The sequence below is a fragment of the Ctenocephalides felis genome, unplaced genomic scaffold, assembly GCF_003426905.1.
Source record: "Ctenocephalides felis isolate EL2017-DRISC unplaced genomic scaffold, ASM342690v1 CF-g0.4_SCAFFOLD_03571, whole genome shotgun sequence".
Lineage (NCBI taxonomy): Eukaryota > Metazoa > Arthropoda > Insecta > Siphonaptera > Pulicidae > Ctenocephalides > Ctenocephalides felis.
Genome location: NW_020539725.1, coordinates 44857828 through 44875920, shown reverse-complemented (window position 1 = coordinate 44875920; position 18093 = coordinate 44857828). Strand labels below are relative to the sequence as shown.

The following is an 18093-nucleotide window of genomic DNA, read 5'->3' as shown; positions in this document are numbered from 1 at the left end:
CCCAATATGGCGGGCAATGTAGCATCTCTCTAAAATTGACTTCTCGACGTAAAATATTCGTATTACACATTTATGCGTGCGCCTGTACCATTATTAAAATAAGAAAAATATAAATCACGAATTTTACGTAATTTTGCTCCATTTACCTGTGTTTTTAGGGTAAAAATCCACATAGAAATGAGGAAAAACACGGGAGCAACACAACACAAGCAACTTTACAGACGGGCTCTACTCGCCGCGACAAACTACCGCGATGGCGACGTCGGACTATGTTAAAGTAGGTCCATTACTCTTAACGATATATCCTAAATCATATCATAATTCTTTAACTGGCACACTAAAACTAAATAATTATTTAAAACAAACACAATTCACAACTTTTTGTGCATTGATGGTAATCATTAAATATTTTCGAAGATTTTATACAGTTCATTTCAACAGAGAATTTAACATGGCGGCTGTGATGGCCATGTACTAAGATTGTATAATGCAATATATATTACAAACACGGATAAATAAATGTACAACACTGCAGTTAATTTATACACATTTTTATTATCATTAATTATTTACAACAAACACATATTTTAGATCAGCCTCATATACACAAAATTCTATCAATAAATTTCACAATGCGTTGTTAGTCCTATAGAAATAATTCTAATGGCGGAAATTATATTTACAGCACATTTCCATAACAACCAGCGTACACTTTTTCGTTAATTTGTTATCGTTTGATTACATGTGCATTTATATTATTATTATACGATTTAATTTAGTTAATGCGTGTGCTACTACGTCATCATTATATAAAATTCCGCGAACACGTTTAGTTTCAAAATGGCAGCCGCGGGAAATTTGAAAATAAAGATGAATAAAAGAAATTTCCAGGAATTTATTTATTTCAAATTTATTTCATTATTATTTATTTTAAAATGTTTTATAATTACTATTAACACACCCCACACCTCTTCAAATGCTGTACACAGTTTACTGCATGTAAGTGCAGCTGATAGAGGATAATTGCTGATAGAAATTGTTTCTTCTGCATAATCAGTAGAGGCAACTCCATGAGCAAATGCCCCTACAACTATTGCTATAGGATCTTCTGTTGTAGGTACTAGTTCTCTACAATTTGATACTTTTGTAGAACTAAATGACATCAAAATCTTTTTAACACCTACTGGTAAATGATCAGTGATTGGATTTTTAATGACTTTTAATAATTTCACAGGTCCATCCGATGCTCGTATACTAAACTTATGTAAAAGTTGAACTGTAAAAAGTTAAATTATATGAAATTAAAATTTAAATTATTATTTAAAATATTCTGGAAATTCATGCATACCCATAAGCCCAGCAAATCTCTTAAAAGTTCTTGGAATTCTTGTTTGTGGATTTACTTCAATTAGAACATTTTTCTGAGTATGAATATATACTTGTAATAATCCAGCTCGATTAAGTGGACTATCCATTAACATTAATAAACTTTGATGTGTGATATCTGGTCGGCAAGCACCAGGATCTAGGTTATTTTTCTTCAATATATGTGCATGATCGTCGCAATTCAATAGTTCAAACGTATTTCCCACCTATCGTATTATAAAAGAATGATCAATATATATTATAACATGCTAAAAAACTTCTTTAAAGTAATATTACCTTAACGCTTTCTAGCTGTGCTCCTTCGAGAATTATTATTAACCGCTTCTCTTGATTTTTTAAATGCGCAGTCACTAAATGTTTGGGAAGGGGATCAAATTCAAATTCATCCTCTTTAGTGTGTTTACGTTTTTTACCCATGTTTTAAATTAAACTTGTCTTATCTTGCTGTTTTCTTCACTTGACAGCACGTGCAAAGTTAGGCTATGTACCAAATCAACAATGTATATTGATATTTAATATTTTTAGGTTTCATGCATGTGTGTTTGTCGATCAATCGAAATATGGCGGTTCTTTCAAATTGTAAAATTTCAAAATTATCGACAATGTGTGCACTGCTTATTAGTTTACGCGCAAATCTTTACTGTAAATAAAACTAATGATTTAAAAAACAATTTCTCGCCTTAAACATATTTATTTATTTACAATTTATTTATATGCCAAAATTTTCTTAATAAAGGAAATTCTAACTTATAAAAATTAATAAAACCTCATATTTTATTTTCAAGATTTCCAAAAATGGGGATTTGTTCAAGTCTTCTTTCAAAATTGGTATACCACTTTTGTAGTGTTGATAAGGGCACATAGGTTTCTTGCGGATTGGGTTCCATATTACTTTGTGTAATAGCAAAACTACTAACATAATTAAAAAAGTTTTCAAGCATTTTCTGACCAAATGTTAGATTGACTTCGTACTGGCCTGTAAAAAAGATATATTAGAATAATATTTGATACAGTTACATGAATGTAATTTTTTATATTGTATCTTACAGTTGCCGTAGTTTGCTGCAATACATTTGCTTCTGGTTCGATTTGAACTCCTATCTGGGCAATATGTGAAATTTGTTGATTACCAAACAAATTGTAATTAGAACTTTCCATCTCATTTAGCTTTTTCAAAGTAGAGATCTTGAATATAGCAGAAGGTTTAGTGTTTGAAATATATCCAAGTAATTGCCAATTTGGTGGGGCTGTAGGGTCAGGCCAACTGAAATGTACTGAAATTTAAACATATATTAGTATGATCTGCTTGAATTAATGTTATTCCGTTTGAAATATTTGTAATAAATGTTTACCTGACGCAGCATAACTGTCTGGCAGAGGTATAGTCCCGGTTAAAAAAACCACTAAATGATTTATATTGTCAGCATCCTCAATATTAATTAAGAACTGACTTTCTCCTACTTGTTGGAAGTTTGTTTGTACCTAGAAATGACAGATAATTAAAAATATATAAAAATATAATATTTTATCATATTGACATAAATTTCCAATGTATGTATAATGTATTGAATAAGCATCAAACGCATCATGTAGCAACAAACATAGTAATTTGTTACCACTTGCATTATAAAACAAGAATCATGATATTTTAACTGTTATTATTATATATTTTATGCGTCATTTGAATGTGTAAATAAAATTCTGTATATATTGACTAATATTACAAAGCTTTAATTTTTTTTACATAGAGTAAAATTTTTATTTCAACTCCTTGAGATTTAAATGAAAGTTATGTTAATTAACCTATTTTTAAACACTAGTACATACAAGTCGTCCTGAAACTATTACTCCTAACATTATTATGCTAGTACAGATAAACCTTCACAAATAAAGCATATAGACAACTATTTCAACCACACTTCAACATAATATAACCTAGACAATATAATAATATAATGCAATCAAACAACAACAAAAGTTCAGGAATTATCAAGAAGATTCTACCACATTCTATTCGTGCTGTCAAATATATTGTTATTTTTTTACTTTAAAAGTTGGCAACAATGAACAACGAATGTAAACTTAAAATAGTTTGTTAAAAATTTGAAATCTGTAAACACTTTTCTGAATATGTTCAAAATTTTTTAAAGAACTGTTAGGCGAATATTTTGCACAAATTAAATTTGATCTATATCTCAAGAAAATTATATAAACACACATATAGAATTATATATTATTTTATCCGTAATTTTAATCTGTTTCATTAAGCTCACACCCTCGAATTTTGAACGATTCAAAATGACTTGTAACGTCGAGAAAACATAAAATTAGTAAGTCAGATTTTCTGACGAATTGAAGAATAAATAATATGTATAGTTGATGAGGTTCAAAAAGTGAATGAAGATTAGTTAATTGAAGATTATTATTATCCTTCCAATAGCTAAAAATTTTACTTTTTTCCTCATCAATGTGTCATACAAAATTATATATATATATATATATATATATAACAATATTACTAATACAACTCTTTTGTTGTTTATTTTCAACAGTCCTAAGCAAAAGACAAAAATTCCCTAGCACAAAAACACTTTTCATTTACCTTTGTTTTACTTAATTGATACAAATTCATGTTTTGTATTGTTTACTTTATTAAAAGTATTTATACAAAAAGTAATAAATATTATTAATAATTTTTATGCGTATGTGAATCATTGTAATCTTATTGTAACCTAGTTTCATAGGAATTCATATGGCAACAGATCTGGTATTGAAGTATAAATCTAGATAAATGAGTAATTATAATATTCAGATCATAAAGTTAATGGAAAAAAAAACATTATCTTGAAATATGTGCACATAGTTTTGAATATCGACAAAGTGAATTAAACATCTGCATTGTAAATACTTTTTGATCTATAGATAAAAGAAGAGAAGAGATTGATCTATAGAGAAGAAAATATTGCAAAGCTATAGGCTATTACACAGCCAAACATTTTACCTAGAGCAAAAAAAAAACTTTTCAAAGTATTTAATAACAAACTGTTAGAATACAGTAAAATATGCAACTGCTGTTTAGTACTCACAAGACACATTATTATTATTGGGAATTTTAGTTAAAATGATAGATTGATCTACATATCTGGTCATCTGTAAGATTTTTTATTCATCTAAAAGACGATTATGCAACTATAATATAATAAGACATTAGTAACAATACAAAAATGTATACACAAAACTTAACTTGACATAAATATTACAACAACAGTCTTTTAAAAATAGAAACTAGCTATAACAGTTTTTATAAGGTTTGTTGAATATCATCAAATATATTTTTAAATTTAAATAAGTCTTAAATTTTGTTTACTTCATTAATTCAAATGATTTCAAGGATTTCTATATAGTTATGGAATAATTATGTTTAAAATAAAAAAACTAAGATATTAAGAATTTCAAAGTAACCACAGATCAGTATTGATTTAATCACCAAATATACTTAAAAGGTAAATTCTATTCAATGTAAATTCAGCTTTCATCCTATTAAAATAAAATTTACCTAATACTGTTTATAAACAACAAAAGCAACAAAATGAATAAATTCCATTAAGCTGGTATCTCTTGTCTTTAATCTTTAGGTTTCCAAATTTTTAATGAAGATCGTTCTACTTCTATTTCAATTTTTGGCATTTCACAAACCTGCAACAATATTTTTTTTGAATAAATTTAGTTAATAAATAGTGTATTTCCTTAAATTAGTATCAATGATTTATTTAACTAGGTCATATTTAAATTTCAAAACTGTGTTTGATTAACATCCAAATTAAAATTTAAGTACGATTAATCAAATCTTTATTGTATTTAATTACATTAATTATATTTTTGCCAATGCTATTGTGTAATCATAAGGAATAAGGAATTAAATACTTTAATACTACATAGAGTAGCTTAGGAAGTTAACTTTTTTTTCTATTAGTACATACTTTACCTTTGTTAAAAATAATGTTTCGACTGCTTGCGCCATATGAACAACATCATCAGTTGCATTATTATATATGTAACAATTTGAAAATACATAATTGAAGTCTTGAATGCATTCTTTTCCTGTCCAATAATAATTATTTTCTAATCTCTTCTTTATTGTGTTTAGATCCATAGGATTTTTTATAAGATCATGATAATCCTAAAACAAATGTATTTTTAAATAATAAATTCTAACTTACGGCTATTGAAACATGACATATGAACATATAATATGTTACATTATACTGGAACCAATTGAACATTTCATGAACATACAAAATCTCAGGTTTTTATGCAAAGACAGAAGATTAATTTAAAGCAGATTCAAATGCGAATATCAATAATTCACAATCGTAATTGGTTTAACTAAAGTAAAATATGTTAAGTGGTTTATTGAGATAAGACAGAGACCAAATCAATCTAAATGAATGAAGAATAATGTTTATAAATACTTCGAACATTTTATATAAAAACGTTCATGAACATATGGCACAGAGCAAGCAAAGAACATTGACCAAGTATTGCCAATTGCTCGTAAGAGTCCATGGACTGTAAAAACAAATATTCAACCATACATCTTGAACAAATTAAATCATGGTACTTATATTCATCACTTACAGGTAAATTTTGTTGTATTGCATCTACAGGGTGATGAAATGGCCAAGCATACCGATGACTATATACAGCTTTTAAAACAGGGTTATATAGGAATAAAAGTTGATTCGTCAATCGTCCCGGTCGGTCTGATGGAACAACTGGTGGTTGAACGATTCCATTGACGGGTTCATTTTTAGTATTTTCTTTCTCAGACTTTGACATTCTCAAATTAATATTCTTTCGAAATAAAACTGATGAAAAACAATCAATAACGCACTTTAATCAATATTAAAAAAGCATCAATATTTGTGTAAAAATTTACACTGTCGCGAAATAAAAACATCGGTCTTTACGTCTGATGTCAAGCAAGTGTTTTTAAGTATTTTTTATGACTTGAAAACATAGAGACCAGTATATATTTACCTAGATTAATTTGACAATTTGACACTTTGACACAACTTCACGCGTTACTTAATAGAGAGGCAAATTTAAATTTTTATATTGAAATATTCTCATCACAGTTAAAATAAATTGATATTCAGTATTTATATGTAACTATATATATATATTTTTTTAAAAAGAAATTAAATGTTTGACAAAACCATTTGATGTGAATTCAATAATGTTAGAGAAAATTTCAGAAACAAAAATAGTTTTAGAGATTTTACGAAAAACTTATTCACAGTTACCTTAACATCATCATCAAACATAATAATAATTAAGGAAGGTATATTAATAATTAATTTATAAATCATGTATAAATAATCCATTTACATATATATTTATATCAAAAATGCTATTAATTATTATTAAATTATTTTCTAATCTCTTCTTTATTGTGTTTGAATAATTATAATTTCTGATAAAATATAGAAAATAAAAGTGACAGAGTAGTACTTTTTATAGTGACAAAGTAAGTAAATTTTTATCGGCAAGATAAACTGATTTTATAAACGCATAAAATATACAATAAAATATAATGAAATTTTCATTCTTTCGAAACATCTTAAGACTAGATTTATGATTCACTACATTATATGTATATATATATATATATATATATATATATATATATATATATATACTTATTTATTTTAATTATTATAATTTATTAAAAAAATAACTTAGTTTTATATAAAATAAACATTTCGTTTAGAATCTGTGGCTCCCTCGCTGAGCACCAAATCCTTGTTGTTGTTGTCCTCTATAATTGCTCTGTTGATTAGTGAAATAAGATTGCTGTTGACCAAATGACGATTGTTGTTGGCCGAAACTTGATTGTTGGTGGCCAAAGTTCGATTGTTGTTGGCCGCCTAAATTGTGTACTTGGGCACCAGCGTTTCGGTGGGTTCCAGCACAACTGGTGACATTTTCAATACCATCGCAACTGTTGATCAGCTCATTGAAGGCACTTCCTTCGCCGCAGTTGTAGAGACGTGGTTTTCCGGTAACGCACAAGAAGTAATGTTGGCAATCGTGAGGAGATCTAAACGGAATTTCAAAACAAATATTAGTTGATTTGTAATGAAATAAAAGTGAACCAAAATAAATGTAATTAACTTTTACAACTCTTTTGAATGTAAGAACTTCTTGATTGATTAGAAATTGTATCCAAAAGTCTTGAAGTGATTCAGATTATCCTGAATACTTTTTAATGTTATTTAAACACATGAAGTCGTTAAGAACAGTTATAAGACACATAAAACCCAGTATTAAAACATTACCTGATGAATTGATGTTCAGGTTCACCAAGGCCAGGAGTGTGTGGAGCAGGTGGGCATTTGAATCCCAGAAATGCTAAAAACATTTTATTGCTTCAATTATTTATTTATTTTCAAATAATAAAATTCTTAAATTTATATGGTAATCTGTTTATATATACATATATATGTATACATATTTATTTTATTACATATTTATAGCTATATATTCAAATATATATAAATATGAGTCATTTAAATGTTTATCGTATTTTGAGGCAGACAGATGAAAACATTTTTAATTACGAGTAAAGTAACATTTAAAGTAACAATTTTCTTCTAAAATTTTAACGGAATATATTTAATGAACAGTTTTCATTTCTTTATAATAAGTTCTCATCTTGAGGATAGCTTCCCGGATAAGGTGGCCCTCTGCGCCTTTTTTTGCGGCCTGTGAATATATTATGATTTCCATAATGATAATACTAGTTTTATATAAATTGAAACTAAAAAAGTGTAAAGAATAAACAATTTTCAGTAATTTTATGGCTTAAGGGCAAATGCAAAACTAGACTACGCGATTGTCGGCGAAATTAAGGTTTGCTGACGAAATTAGCTGTTTTGTGACCATTTTGCTTATTTATCTATGTTTGCTACCTTATATCAATTAGAGTATTATTTTACCTTCGGCGTCACATTCGGCTACAAGATCTGGCCAATCGCATTGGTAAGTCGCTTGGTTAAAAGCAAGCCCTTCTGGACAGTCAAATACGTAACCGCGCCCATTTGCACAGTTCATGAATTGACCACAATTTTTGGAATCCCCTAAACGATAGTAGCCAAATTGATGTGGACATTCATCGGTTGGCTGTGCTTGTTCTGCAGAAAACCAGGAAAGAAAATTAAATAAGAAAGGAAATAAAATTGGTTTGAAGATAATCATCATTTGTTATTGAGTATTGTTATGTGATCATTTTATAATTTAATTAAGCCCTACTTAAATATGTACAATAAAAGATTAGTTGTTAAATTTGACTATAATTTTGGAAAAATATAAGGAAATTATTAAAAACTTACGGAGTCCAGAACGTCCTTCACAGGTTACATCAATCGGGTATTGGCAAGGATAAGTATATGGTCCAACATCTTTATTGAATAATAGACCGTCAGGGCACAATTTTTCTTCTGGTACACCATCCTAACCAAATAATATCACTCGTTAATGATAAACGATACAAAGGGAATGTAATGAATAATATTATAATCATAGATGAAAGAAGAGTATATGATTATAATTATCTTCTATTTCATCATCTAAATTAAATTTAGTAAAAGTAATTTTTTTTTTTAGAAATTCACCTTGCATTCGATGTAAGCATCACATTGACTAGTGGGATAACGACCGAATTTTTCTGGACATCCGCCACCTCCTAGTGACAAAACTGTAAAAAAAATAATAATGATGGTGAATAAAATTATAATTTATATATAAATTTTATATGTGAGTTTAGACATTTACTTTCTTCAAAAATTAATATAATAATTGTTTGTAATTACACAAACTCTATGCATTGTTCAAAATATACTTAGCCTAGGATTTACAGTAAGGCAGTCAGGGCAAGTGCCCATGGCGGCAAATTTGGAAAGTGAGAAAAAATGTTCAGAAACGTTTAAAACGTAAAGATATAAAAAAGTTTCATTTTCGATTTTGTTGCGATTACTATATTTTTAATTTTAAGTATAAATAACGTATCCTACGGGAAGTTAAGAAGTTCGTCAAATCTGCCAGTGACGAAAGTCCTTAGTGCAAAATGTAAAGACTTATAATTTTTTTTGTTAGAAAAAATATGAATATTTTGTTACATTATAATGCGTAATAATTTTTTTGCTATCATATAGTTATTTTTATTTTAGAAAAATTAAAAACTATTTAAGTAAAATTTCTGTGATGGGGCTGCATTTTTGTCGGTGCCCCGGGGTGCTGAATTTCTAAATGCGCCCCTGGCTGTATGCCATACCTTGAGTATGTAAAAATGTATATATGTACATTTTTGGTAATTACTCAATGATTTTAGTTAATTCCAATAGCAATATTCCCTATAGAAGTACATCTACACAAAGCATCATGTTATACCTGGTACCTAGGCAGTAATAACCATTAGAAAGTATTTAGCTGTATTTAAATATCCATTAGATAATTTGCATAATGTGTCATTTAAAAGAATGAGGGTTTTCATGACATAATAAGCCGACAAACATTCAATCTTGGCGCCTCAAAACAAATAAGAATTTATGTCCCTTTGGAAACAATTGATTTCAGAAAGAACAATGAAGAGTGATTATTGGATTCTGCTAAGCCCACAATGTGCGTATGACAATTAGAATTTGTTTTATTGAGTAATAGATTCAAGGCAACTGTCGCAACAACAGTTTGAAATTAGTGGGCTGTAGTTTATATTCTATAGCTAAATGCAATTTTATTGACTTATATTTACAACGCGCACGACAAAACATATATTAACCCTTTGCACTCGGATGCCGCCGCTCCGGCAACAAGCTTCACATACATCTCGAAATTAGCGAGTGGAAAGGGTATATATTCTGCAGAGAATTCTCTGCATGCACATTATTATGCAGCGCAGAATTTTGGAAAAAAATAGAATAAAGTTGTAGAAATAACTAATATAACTAAAAGTTTCCCTACCAACAAATGATATATGTAAGTTATTCCATTACCTTTCCTATGCCTTTGGCTTGAGTGAAGATTTTAAAAATGAAATTGATATTTATAAATATATATTTTTTATAAATGTGTAAAAATTAGATGCGCCGCTTTTACGCAATTTACTGATGGCTTGATTATCGCACGTCACTCCACTTGTTTGAGTTAATTGTACGAATAATGAGAATAATTTGCTATTGTCTTAGTAATTGATCTTTTATGAAGGTTAAACATGATTTAAAAAGCCTAAGCTTTAATGTAATTATTATTTGTAGTAAATTGAAAAAAAGAGCTGTACTTATGGTGTGTCGTTTGAGGATTATAGAACATATAAATTCTATATTGGTTTGCGATTATTTTTTTCGAAGCTCGCTCTAGTAAAAACGTGTGCAAATTTTTCGGTATGAATTATATATACTAATTGTAAAACTAATTTTTGTTTGTAATGAGTAGTGCCTTTGTACAGTTTATAAACTACCATAATAAAGCCAAACCGATACAATTTGTACTAGCATTTAGTAAATAAAAGTATAATTAACAAAATATACTAGCAAAAATCATGTCATTTTCCGGTTTTATTTTTTATTTTATTTTATTTGTTTTATAATTTTCAATAATAAAATTTAAGCATTTTACAATTTTACAATACTAATTAAATGCTTAGTCACTAAAGTGTACTAAAGTGTGTTAGAAAAAGTACTAAAGTAGGATGGTCTCTCAAAGTCGATCGATTTTAAAAATTTTAAAAATATAGTTCAACAAAAAGTCCTAATTATTGACAACTTGGGACAATTGTATTATTGTTTTTGATTGTTTAAATCAAGAAAATGAGTAAAAATTAACCACAATAACCGAATAAGGGTTATAATTCCACCAAAGCCTTTAAGTTGGAATAAAAAGCTCATAATTTTCAAAGAATGCAAGAGAATTATTTTTTCAAATATTTTTCAGGGCGATTAAGGTTAAAACTATCAGCCCGTTTCAGCTTGACTACAAGTTCTGAGACACCCAGTATATAAACCAAAAATACATATCCTCAATTCAGGTGAAATTATAATTTACCAGATAATTTTTTGCGAAGTGCATTATATATTATTTTAATATTATTTTATTTTACTTAACAAATGAGAACTGTTGGGCATATTATGTTAAATATAATAATAAATGTATATTAGAGTGGTCGATTTGTATGGGACAATGCACGGGACATCAGAATTTATTTTATAGAAATGGTTTCTTGAGAAAAGTATCTTATTTTGATCTCTAAAATCCAAATATTATATGTGCCTAACAGCGGCGGATCCAGCTTCGGCGTCAGGGGGGGGTCATAATTGAAAAGTTTCTATGGTCCTCAATAAGTATGTAACAAATTTAATATATATATATATATATATATATATATATATATATATATACAGGGCCGGTCCTGCCTTGCATGCGATGCATGCAAAAAATGCGGGCGCACGCCTTAGGGGGCGCCAAAACGAGTTTCGGAAAATAAATTTATATTGTTTATATTTTTTATTATTTATATAAAATCTAGAATACTTGATGAATTATAATGAGCACTCTAACTCAACTATAGATACGGAGACTGCAATGTGATATTAGTTGAAACAATTAACCTATTAAGTACTCTGCAAATGAGTAAATAACAACTCGGTTTATTGCTTAATCTATACTTATTCAATTTTTTCTTTGTTTGAAGTTACGGTGGAATCGAAAAAGAAATTATCTATTGCCCATAAGCGCAAAGCTGCGAAAGATTAAATTAATTATTGGGCATTATTGACGAAAAACTACGAGCTGACTTTGTTGAAATAGAACTTGTTAAAAAATATAAATAAATTATAATCGAGAAAATGAAAAATGGGGAGTCATTTCTTAAAAAATGACATGTTTATTCCGAGAAATTGAATTGAAACTTTTGTTTTTGTTGCAAATATTTCGCATCTGATGAACTTTGAATGTTAAAGACATGCGTGGTTAGAGTTATCGAAATGAAACAAATATGAAAAACGTAAATCTTAAGGCTTTTTTTATACCTTGTGGTGTCCATACTCTAAACTTAATAATTATTAACTCTGCAGAAATAATACATATCAAATATAATTAGTTTTTTGTCAATATAGTTCAAGAAATGTGTAATTTCTTAGCATTTTTTACTCATTTTTGGACAATACTTCTAAAATAATAAAAATAATAATAGAATTTAACTTTAAAACAACAATCTGATAATCTGAATATAACGAGAAAGCAAGGATGAATACAATTCGGCTCCTACGATATCAATAAGGAGAAGTTTACGACGCAATTTTGGATATTGTAAAAAATAAAATTAAATTACAATTTAAAAAATCCAATATGAAATACGAGTGTTATGATTGAAAACGACAAGCTAGTTTATTTAGCTGTCTTGGCATGATTTGCTCAATGGAATAAATCGCACAATAAATAAGTAAAATGTTTCAAAACGCAAATAATAATATTGCACATACGTTAAAAATATTTGAAAATTTAAATATATTTGTAATAAATTTAAAATCAATGTATTTTATACTCTTTTAGATTATATCTTATTTTTTGTGTACTAAATCCAATCAAATTAAAAATTACTTTAAAAAATTTTGTAAATATTTATATAATTTTAATGATAAACTGTTAAAACAGTTAAAATTGATAGGGCGGGGGGGGCGCTAGAAAAAAAGTTGCATGCGGGCGCAAAGACCCCAGGACCGGCCCTGTATATATATATATATATATATATATATATATATATATATATATTAGATAAAGCGAGGTTTAAAGATTCGCGGGTGAAAAGGTCCACCACCGATATCTCAAAAACAAGTAAAGTTAAGGATTTTTTAACAACAATATTTGAAAGTAGAGGCAAAAATGTACAACCAGCCATCACCCTGATTCTTACGACGTTAAAAAAATATTTTTACAATAATTATTAATAAATTTTTTAAAAACAGCAAAAAACACATTTTTACAGTGATGAATTAGCTGGAAGTTGTACTAAAACATAGTCAGATGACTTTTTGTTTGACGTGTCTTATTGGTTGTTATGTTTTTCGTTTAGTTTTCACAATATAATTGCTCAAATTTACTTAGCCTTACCTTATGTATGTGTATTTTTTTTAAAAAATAATCTGCGACTTTGACCTTTGAAAATTTGACCTTTTCTCGACGTTTTCCCGTCTGAACCGATGTTAAAATTTCAAAACTATAAAATGAAACTAGATAAGCGCTTGCGTTCATTAGTTTTTTTAGACAATTGGTCGATCCGTTTCTTTACAATTGACAGAAAAGTGCAAAAATTATCGTCCATGTTTTTCAAAAATTCTTAACCGTTTTTGCTTAAACTATTCGATTGATATCATTTGGAAATAAATGGTTTCTGGCGAAGATCGGTCAAGTCGTTTCTTTTTTATAATAGATTGTCATTTTTTTGGCGATTTAAGTGAACGTACTAAACTATATTAAGGCCTGCGACAAGTGGTTTACTTATGATAATTAAAGTTTAGATTATTTGGCCGCGCTTTTAAAAAATTCACCGTGTGTATGTATTCGGCTTTGTATTTCGTATGTGTTTGTTTACCATCAATGTGTAATATTCAAACCATTTTTCAAAAAAAATAATTACTATATTTGAAAAAAAAAAAACAATTTGCAATAGTTTCTCACTTCAAAATGATTTACAGCGATTAGGTATACTTCTCTAAATCAGTCATTATTAACTTCCCATATGATAGTTATAGTAATAAGCCGAAAATCTAACGTTTTGAAGGTTTCTAAACACTTTGGCATACCTCAGAAAAAATGGATGTGTGTGTGTTTTGTATATCCGCATTTTTTCGTCCACGTTTTCGAGCGCACGGATTAACCGATTTGAATGGTTCAAAAAACATTCGATTCTTATTGATAGGGAGATGTGCTGATTAGTTTTTGGCAAAGACAGGTCCAGCAGTTACGGATATACTGAGTAAAGAGTGCAGAAAATGCAAATCGAGTTTTTGAGAGAACGGACTATCCGATTTGAATGATCTAAATAACATTGAGTTTGTAATGATTGTGAGATGAGGTGATTAGTTTTTGGCAAAGGCAGGTTCAGCAATTTTGAAGATACTGAGCTAAATATGAAAAAAATGGCAGTTTTTGAGAGAATTGAGCGACCGATTTGAATGATTCAAAGAACTTTCTGCTTGTTTTGACAAAATAATTACTTTTAAAAAAAATTGTTTCAATTTTTTTTTCAAGATTTTTTTTGTATATTGAAAATAATTTATATTTTAATTTTAATTCTGACTAAAGCTTAAAACTTATATACTATAAATAAATAATTTTAACTTTGCAATTCAGTTTATATAATTCTTATAAATATTAGACCCTGTTACAATATTTATAATATTCTTTTTGATAACATTTAATATTCCTCGAACATTTCGTTACGGTACGGGAAGTTCCAGCAATTTGCCTTAAGGCACGATGCCAGGCACCACTAGTTTATATATTGATTGAGTCATCTATTTACAGATGTTAGGATTACAAAAAGTTGATGCGTAAGGGCCACTCACAATCAGTTTAATTTTTTGATTTCTGAATGATATTTTTTTCTAAACTGTAATAAAACATATATTCGCAATACGATTAGAAAATCTTTAAATTTTCGGGTTTTTGACTCCGCCATTCTTCTACAATCAGTTAAATATTCAAGTTATAAAATGTATTTGGTAACAAAATACATAAATAAAATCATTATGAAGTAATTTTGTTGTTAAATTAGTGTTTTATCTAAGTCCTAAAACAGGCTCAGGGGGGGGTCATGACCCCCGTGACCCCCCCCCTGGATCCGCCACTGGTGCCTAAGTTATCTTTAAATCGACCCGCCCTAATGTATATAAGAATACAAAAACTTTCATATATTTAAACTTAAACAATTTAACTTTCAATATATTAACAAACCGGTGTCAAAATTATATGACTTTACCATGGCCACACAAATGATTCATATGGCGATTTATCGTTTCGACATGGGATTTGACATTTTAAATTTTCTAAAACACATAGATCAGACAGAAAATTAAAAAATTTTAGGGAACATTTATGCATTTCTAGAACTTACTACATAATAATAATATTGAAGAAGAAGCTATTTGACATTGCAGAATCCAATGTCAATGTTACCAGACAAGAAATTGGACATTGGATATTACTTTTTTAGTTTTTTGTGAATATTCGATTATTACATATATGCTTTTATTACTTTTTTTGATATACATTCGATTATTACATATATTATTATATATTGCTTTTCTCCAATTCAATTATTTTAGTTTTTAATTTTATTTTTAGTTTCAACTGAATGAAGGCTAGGATTATAGCCGAAACGTATGGATGTAAAATAAATTTTTAAAAGAAATTCATATTTTTTATTGATGTTATACCCTATATAAAATATAGCAAAGATTTAGTGTAGTGTACATAAATCTGAAAACTCGAATACTCAATTAATATAGCGATCGAAATGCATTTTTGATCTGTTAATAATTCTCAAGAGTAATCTGTTATGGTCTTACATAAAAAGTATTATTCCACCTGTGCTCATTTTAATAATTCGCTCTTCACAAAAATTAACATCGGCCCGAAACGAAAGTGAAAACGCAAGGTGTTTCGTCAAATCGATTAGTTGGTTTTGTAAAGGTAAACATCGCTTGAATTAAAAGATATGAAAAAATACATAAGAAGATTCGTTAAATGCGTTGAGCAATAAAACTATCTGGATGTGATAATTGACATAAGATTAATGGTCTTTTCTTCATAACATTAATCGACATAAGTTTAATGGCCAGTTACGTTTTCTGCAATTGTTTTTAAAGTTATAAAAAGCATACGAAAAACATTATTTATAGTTAAAAATTGATTTTAACTATAAATAATATTTTTCTCATTCGCAGTCGTATACTATGAAAACTTATTATGCAAAATAATGATATATATTATATTAATGAAATATTAAAACTATTTTCATAATCTCTCATATCAGGCACTTCTGTCCCTCTAAGATATGAAAATAATGTATATATATAAATAAATAAAAAAATAGAATGGAAATTTAATTTGAAAAAAAATGCAAGTTCGATTTTATGGCATAGTTTTATCAATTATATAGAGATGATCTAATAAAAAACACATATTTATTTTAATCATATTTGAACAATATAGAATAAATTTAAATTATTTTCTATATAGTTATTACTATCAATATTATTGTCATCATTATTTTATTATTGTGACTCTTTTATTATTATTACCTTTTATGTATCTTACTTTTCTGATATATTTTCAGACTTTTTTGATTTTTTAAAATAATATATTAAATATTTAAATTAAAATGTAATAATGCAGTAGGCATAAATAAATAGTTATTTTGATTATAATAATAAATAAATTATTATATTGAGAAAGTAAAAAATTAAATAATATTTTTTGATTATTATAAATAAATCAATTATATTAAGTTTTCAAATAATGTGGATCGAACATTTGCACAGAAATTGATTTTGCATTTTAAAAAATCAATATAAAATCAGAGGAAATACTGTATGTTATTAAAAATAAAACTTTTAAATAATAATTTAAAAAAAATATAATTATTTATTTATTATTTTTTATATATAATAATTTATTAACTTCCCGTAGAGGGTAAGTTATTGTAATCGTCCAAAAATCGAAATTGAAAATTTTTACATTTTTTCACGTTTTGAAAGTTTCTGAATATTTTGGCATACCACAGAAACAATGGATGTGTGTGTATGTATGTACGGATTTCATTTTTTTTTCTCAAAAAAATTTTTTTTGTATATCGAAAATAATTCAGACTTTAATTTTAATTCTTGTTTAAGTTCTAAAGCTCATTTATATACTTTTAATAATTAATTTTAACTTCATAATTTAGTTTATATAACTCTTATAAATTAGAGTATTTATAATAATCTATTTGAAAACATTTAATATTTCTGGAACATTTCGTTACGGTACGGGAAGTTCCTGCAATTTGCCTTAAAACACGATGCCATACACAACTAGTTTATTTTTTAAATCAAATTAAATATTTATTTAAGTCAACTTCATTATTGTTTTTTTAAATTTAATCAATATTGATTTATTAATATTAATATATAGAATTTTTTCATATAGTTGCTTAAAGTAAAAAATATTTGTTTTCATGAAAAAACTATGGTTTTAGACGATTTGATTTAAAATCGCTCCATTAACCTCTCGCATGCTCCATTAAACAATTATTCTATCAATCAATTTGATTCATATAATTTAATGTCACGTTACCTTTAACTGCGCACACGGCAAACAGCAAAACAATACAGCCGCTAATTTTTCCGGCCATTTTTTGTTCTAAAAATCACTTTTTATCACTCAGTTCTTCCAAAAGAAAAACACCAATATAAAGATCCAATTATTGTCACTTCCGATCTGGTTGAACGTTGGATGGGATCTGATTTCTGATTTAGCTGATTGCTAATTGCTGGTTCGATTGAAAAATCCCTGACATTTGTGGAGAGAAAAAGATATAAGTGGGGAATTGCTGGTGGACGAATCGATGGATCATCTCTGTGAGGTCACCTGAGACGCATGTTATGAAAT

The 18093-nt window shown here is 27.7% G+C and overlaps 3 protein-coding genes and 1 pseudogene across 3 annotated transcripts in view; all 4 read right to left on the bottom strand.

Moving 5' to 3' along the window:
* Positions 1–1873, bottom strand: part of LOC113384742 (ribosomal RNA small subunit methyltransferase NEP1-like) — an 8649-nt gene extending 6776 nt beyond the window's left edge. The window contains exons 1-3 of the mRNA XM_026622505.1: positions 1663–1873; positions 1349–1592; positions 951–1276 (exon numbers count right to left, since the gene is read on the bottom strand). Of these exons, the coding sequence (XP_026478290.1) occupies positions 951–1276; positions 1349–1592; positions 1663–1803 (711 nt within the window). The 5' untranslated portion in view covers positions 1804–1873. The remainder of the gene's footprint in view (positions 1–950; positions 1277–1348; positions 1593–1662) is intronic.
* Positions 1–17969, bottom strand: part of LOC113387004 (protein obstructor-E-like) — a 26584-nt gene extending 8615 nt beyond the window's left edge. The window contains exons 1-3 of the mRNA XM_026624765.1: positions 17779–17969; positions 9063–9145; positions 8781–8901 (exon numbers count right to left, since the gene is read on the bottom strand). Of these exons, the coding sequence (XP_026480550.1) occupies positions 8781–8901; positions 9063–9145; positions 17779–17836 (262 nt within the window). The 5' untranslated portion in view covers positions 17837–17969. The remainder of the gene's footprint in view (positions 1–8780; positions 8902–9062; positions 9146–17778) is intronic.
* Positions 2167–3330, bottom strand: LOC113385008 (annotated as a pseudogene).
* LOC113385009 (bromodomain-containing protein 3-like) lies at positions 4994–6400 on the bottom strand. Its single transcript, XM_026622806.1, has 3 exons — positions 6025–6400; positions 5372–5566; positions 4994–5082 (listed from the first exon to the last, which is right to left on the bottom strand). The coding sequence occupies exons 1-3, from the start codon at positions 6223–6225 to the stop codon at positions 5011–5013; spliced, it is 468 nt and encodes a 155-aa protein (XP_026478591.1). The 5' UTR covers positions 6226–6400; the 3' UTR covers positions 4994–5010.
* Positions 17970–18093: the final 124 nt, after the last annotated feature.

Bases quoted from the DNA above. Each gene is read 5' to 3' on its own strand.
- LOC113385009 (XM_026622806.1), bottom strand. From the start codon at position 6,225: ATGTCAAAGTCTGAGAAAGAAAATACTAAAAATGAACCCGTCAATGGA. The intron at 5,567-6,024 runs GTAAGTGATGAA...CATTTGTTTTAG, and splicing joins CAATACAACAAAATTTACCT to GATTATCATGATCTTATAAA. The intron at 5,083-5,371 runs GTAAAGTATGTA...ATATTGTTGCAG, and splicing joins AAACATTATTTTTAACAAAG to GTTTGTGAAATGCCAAAAAT.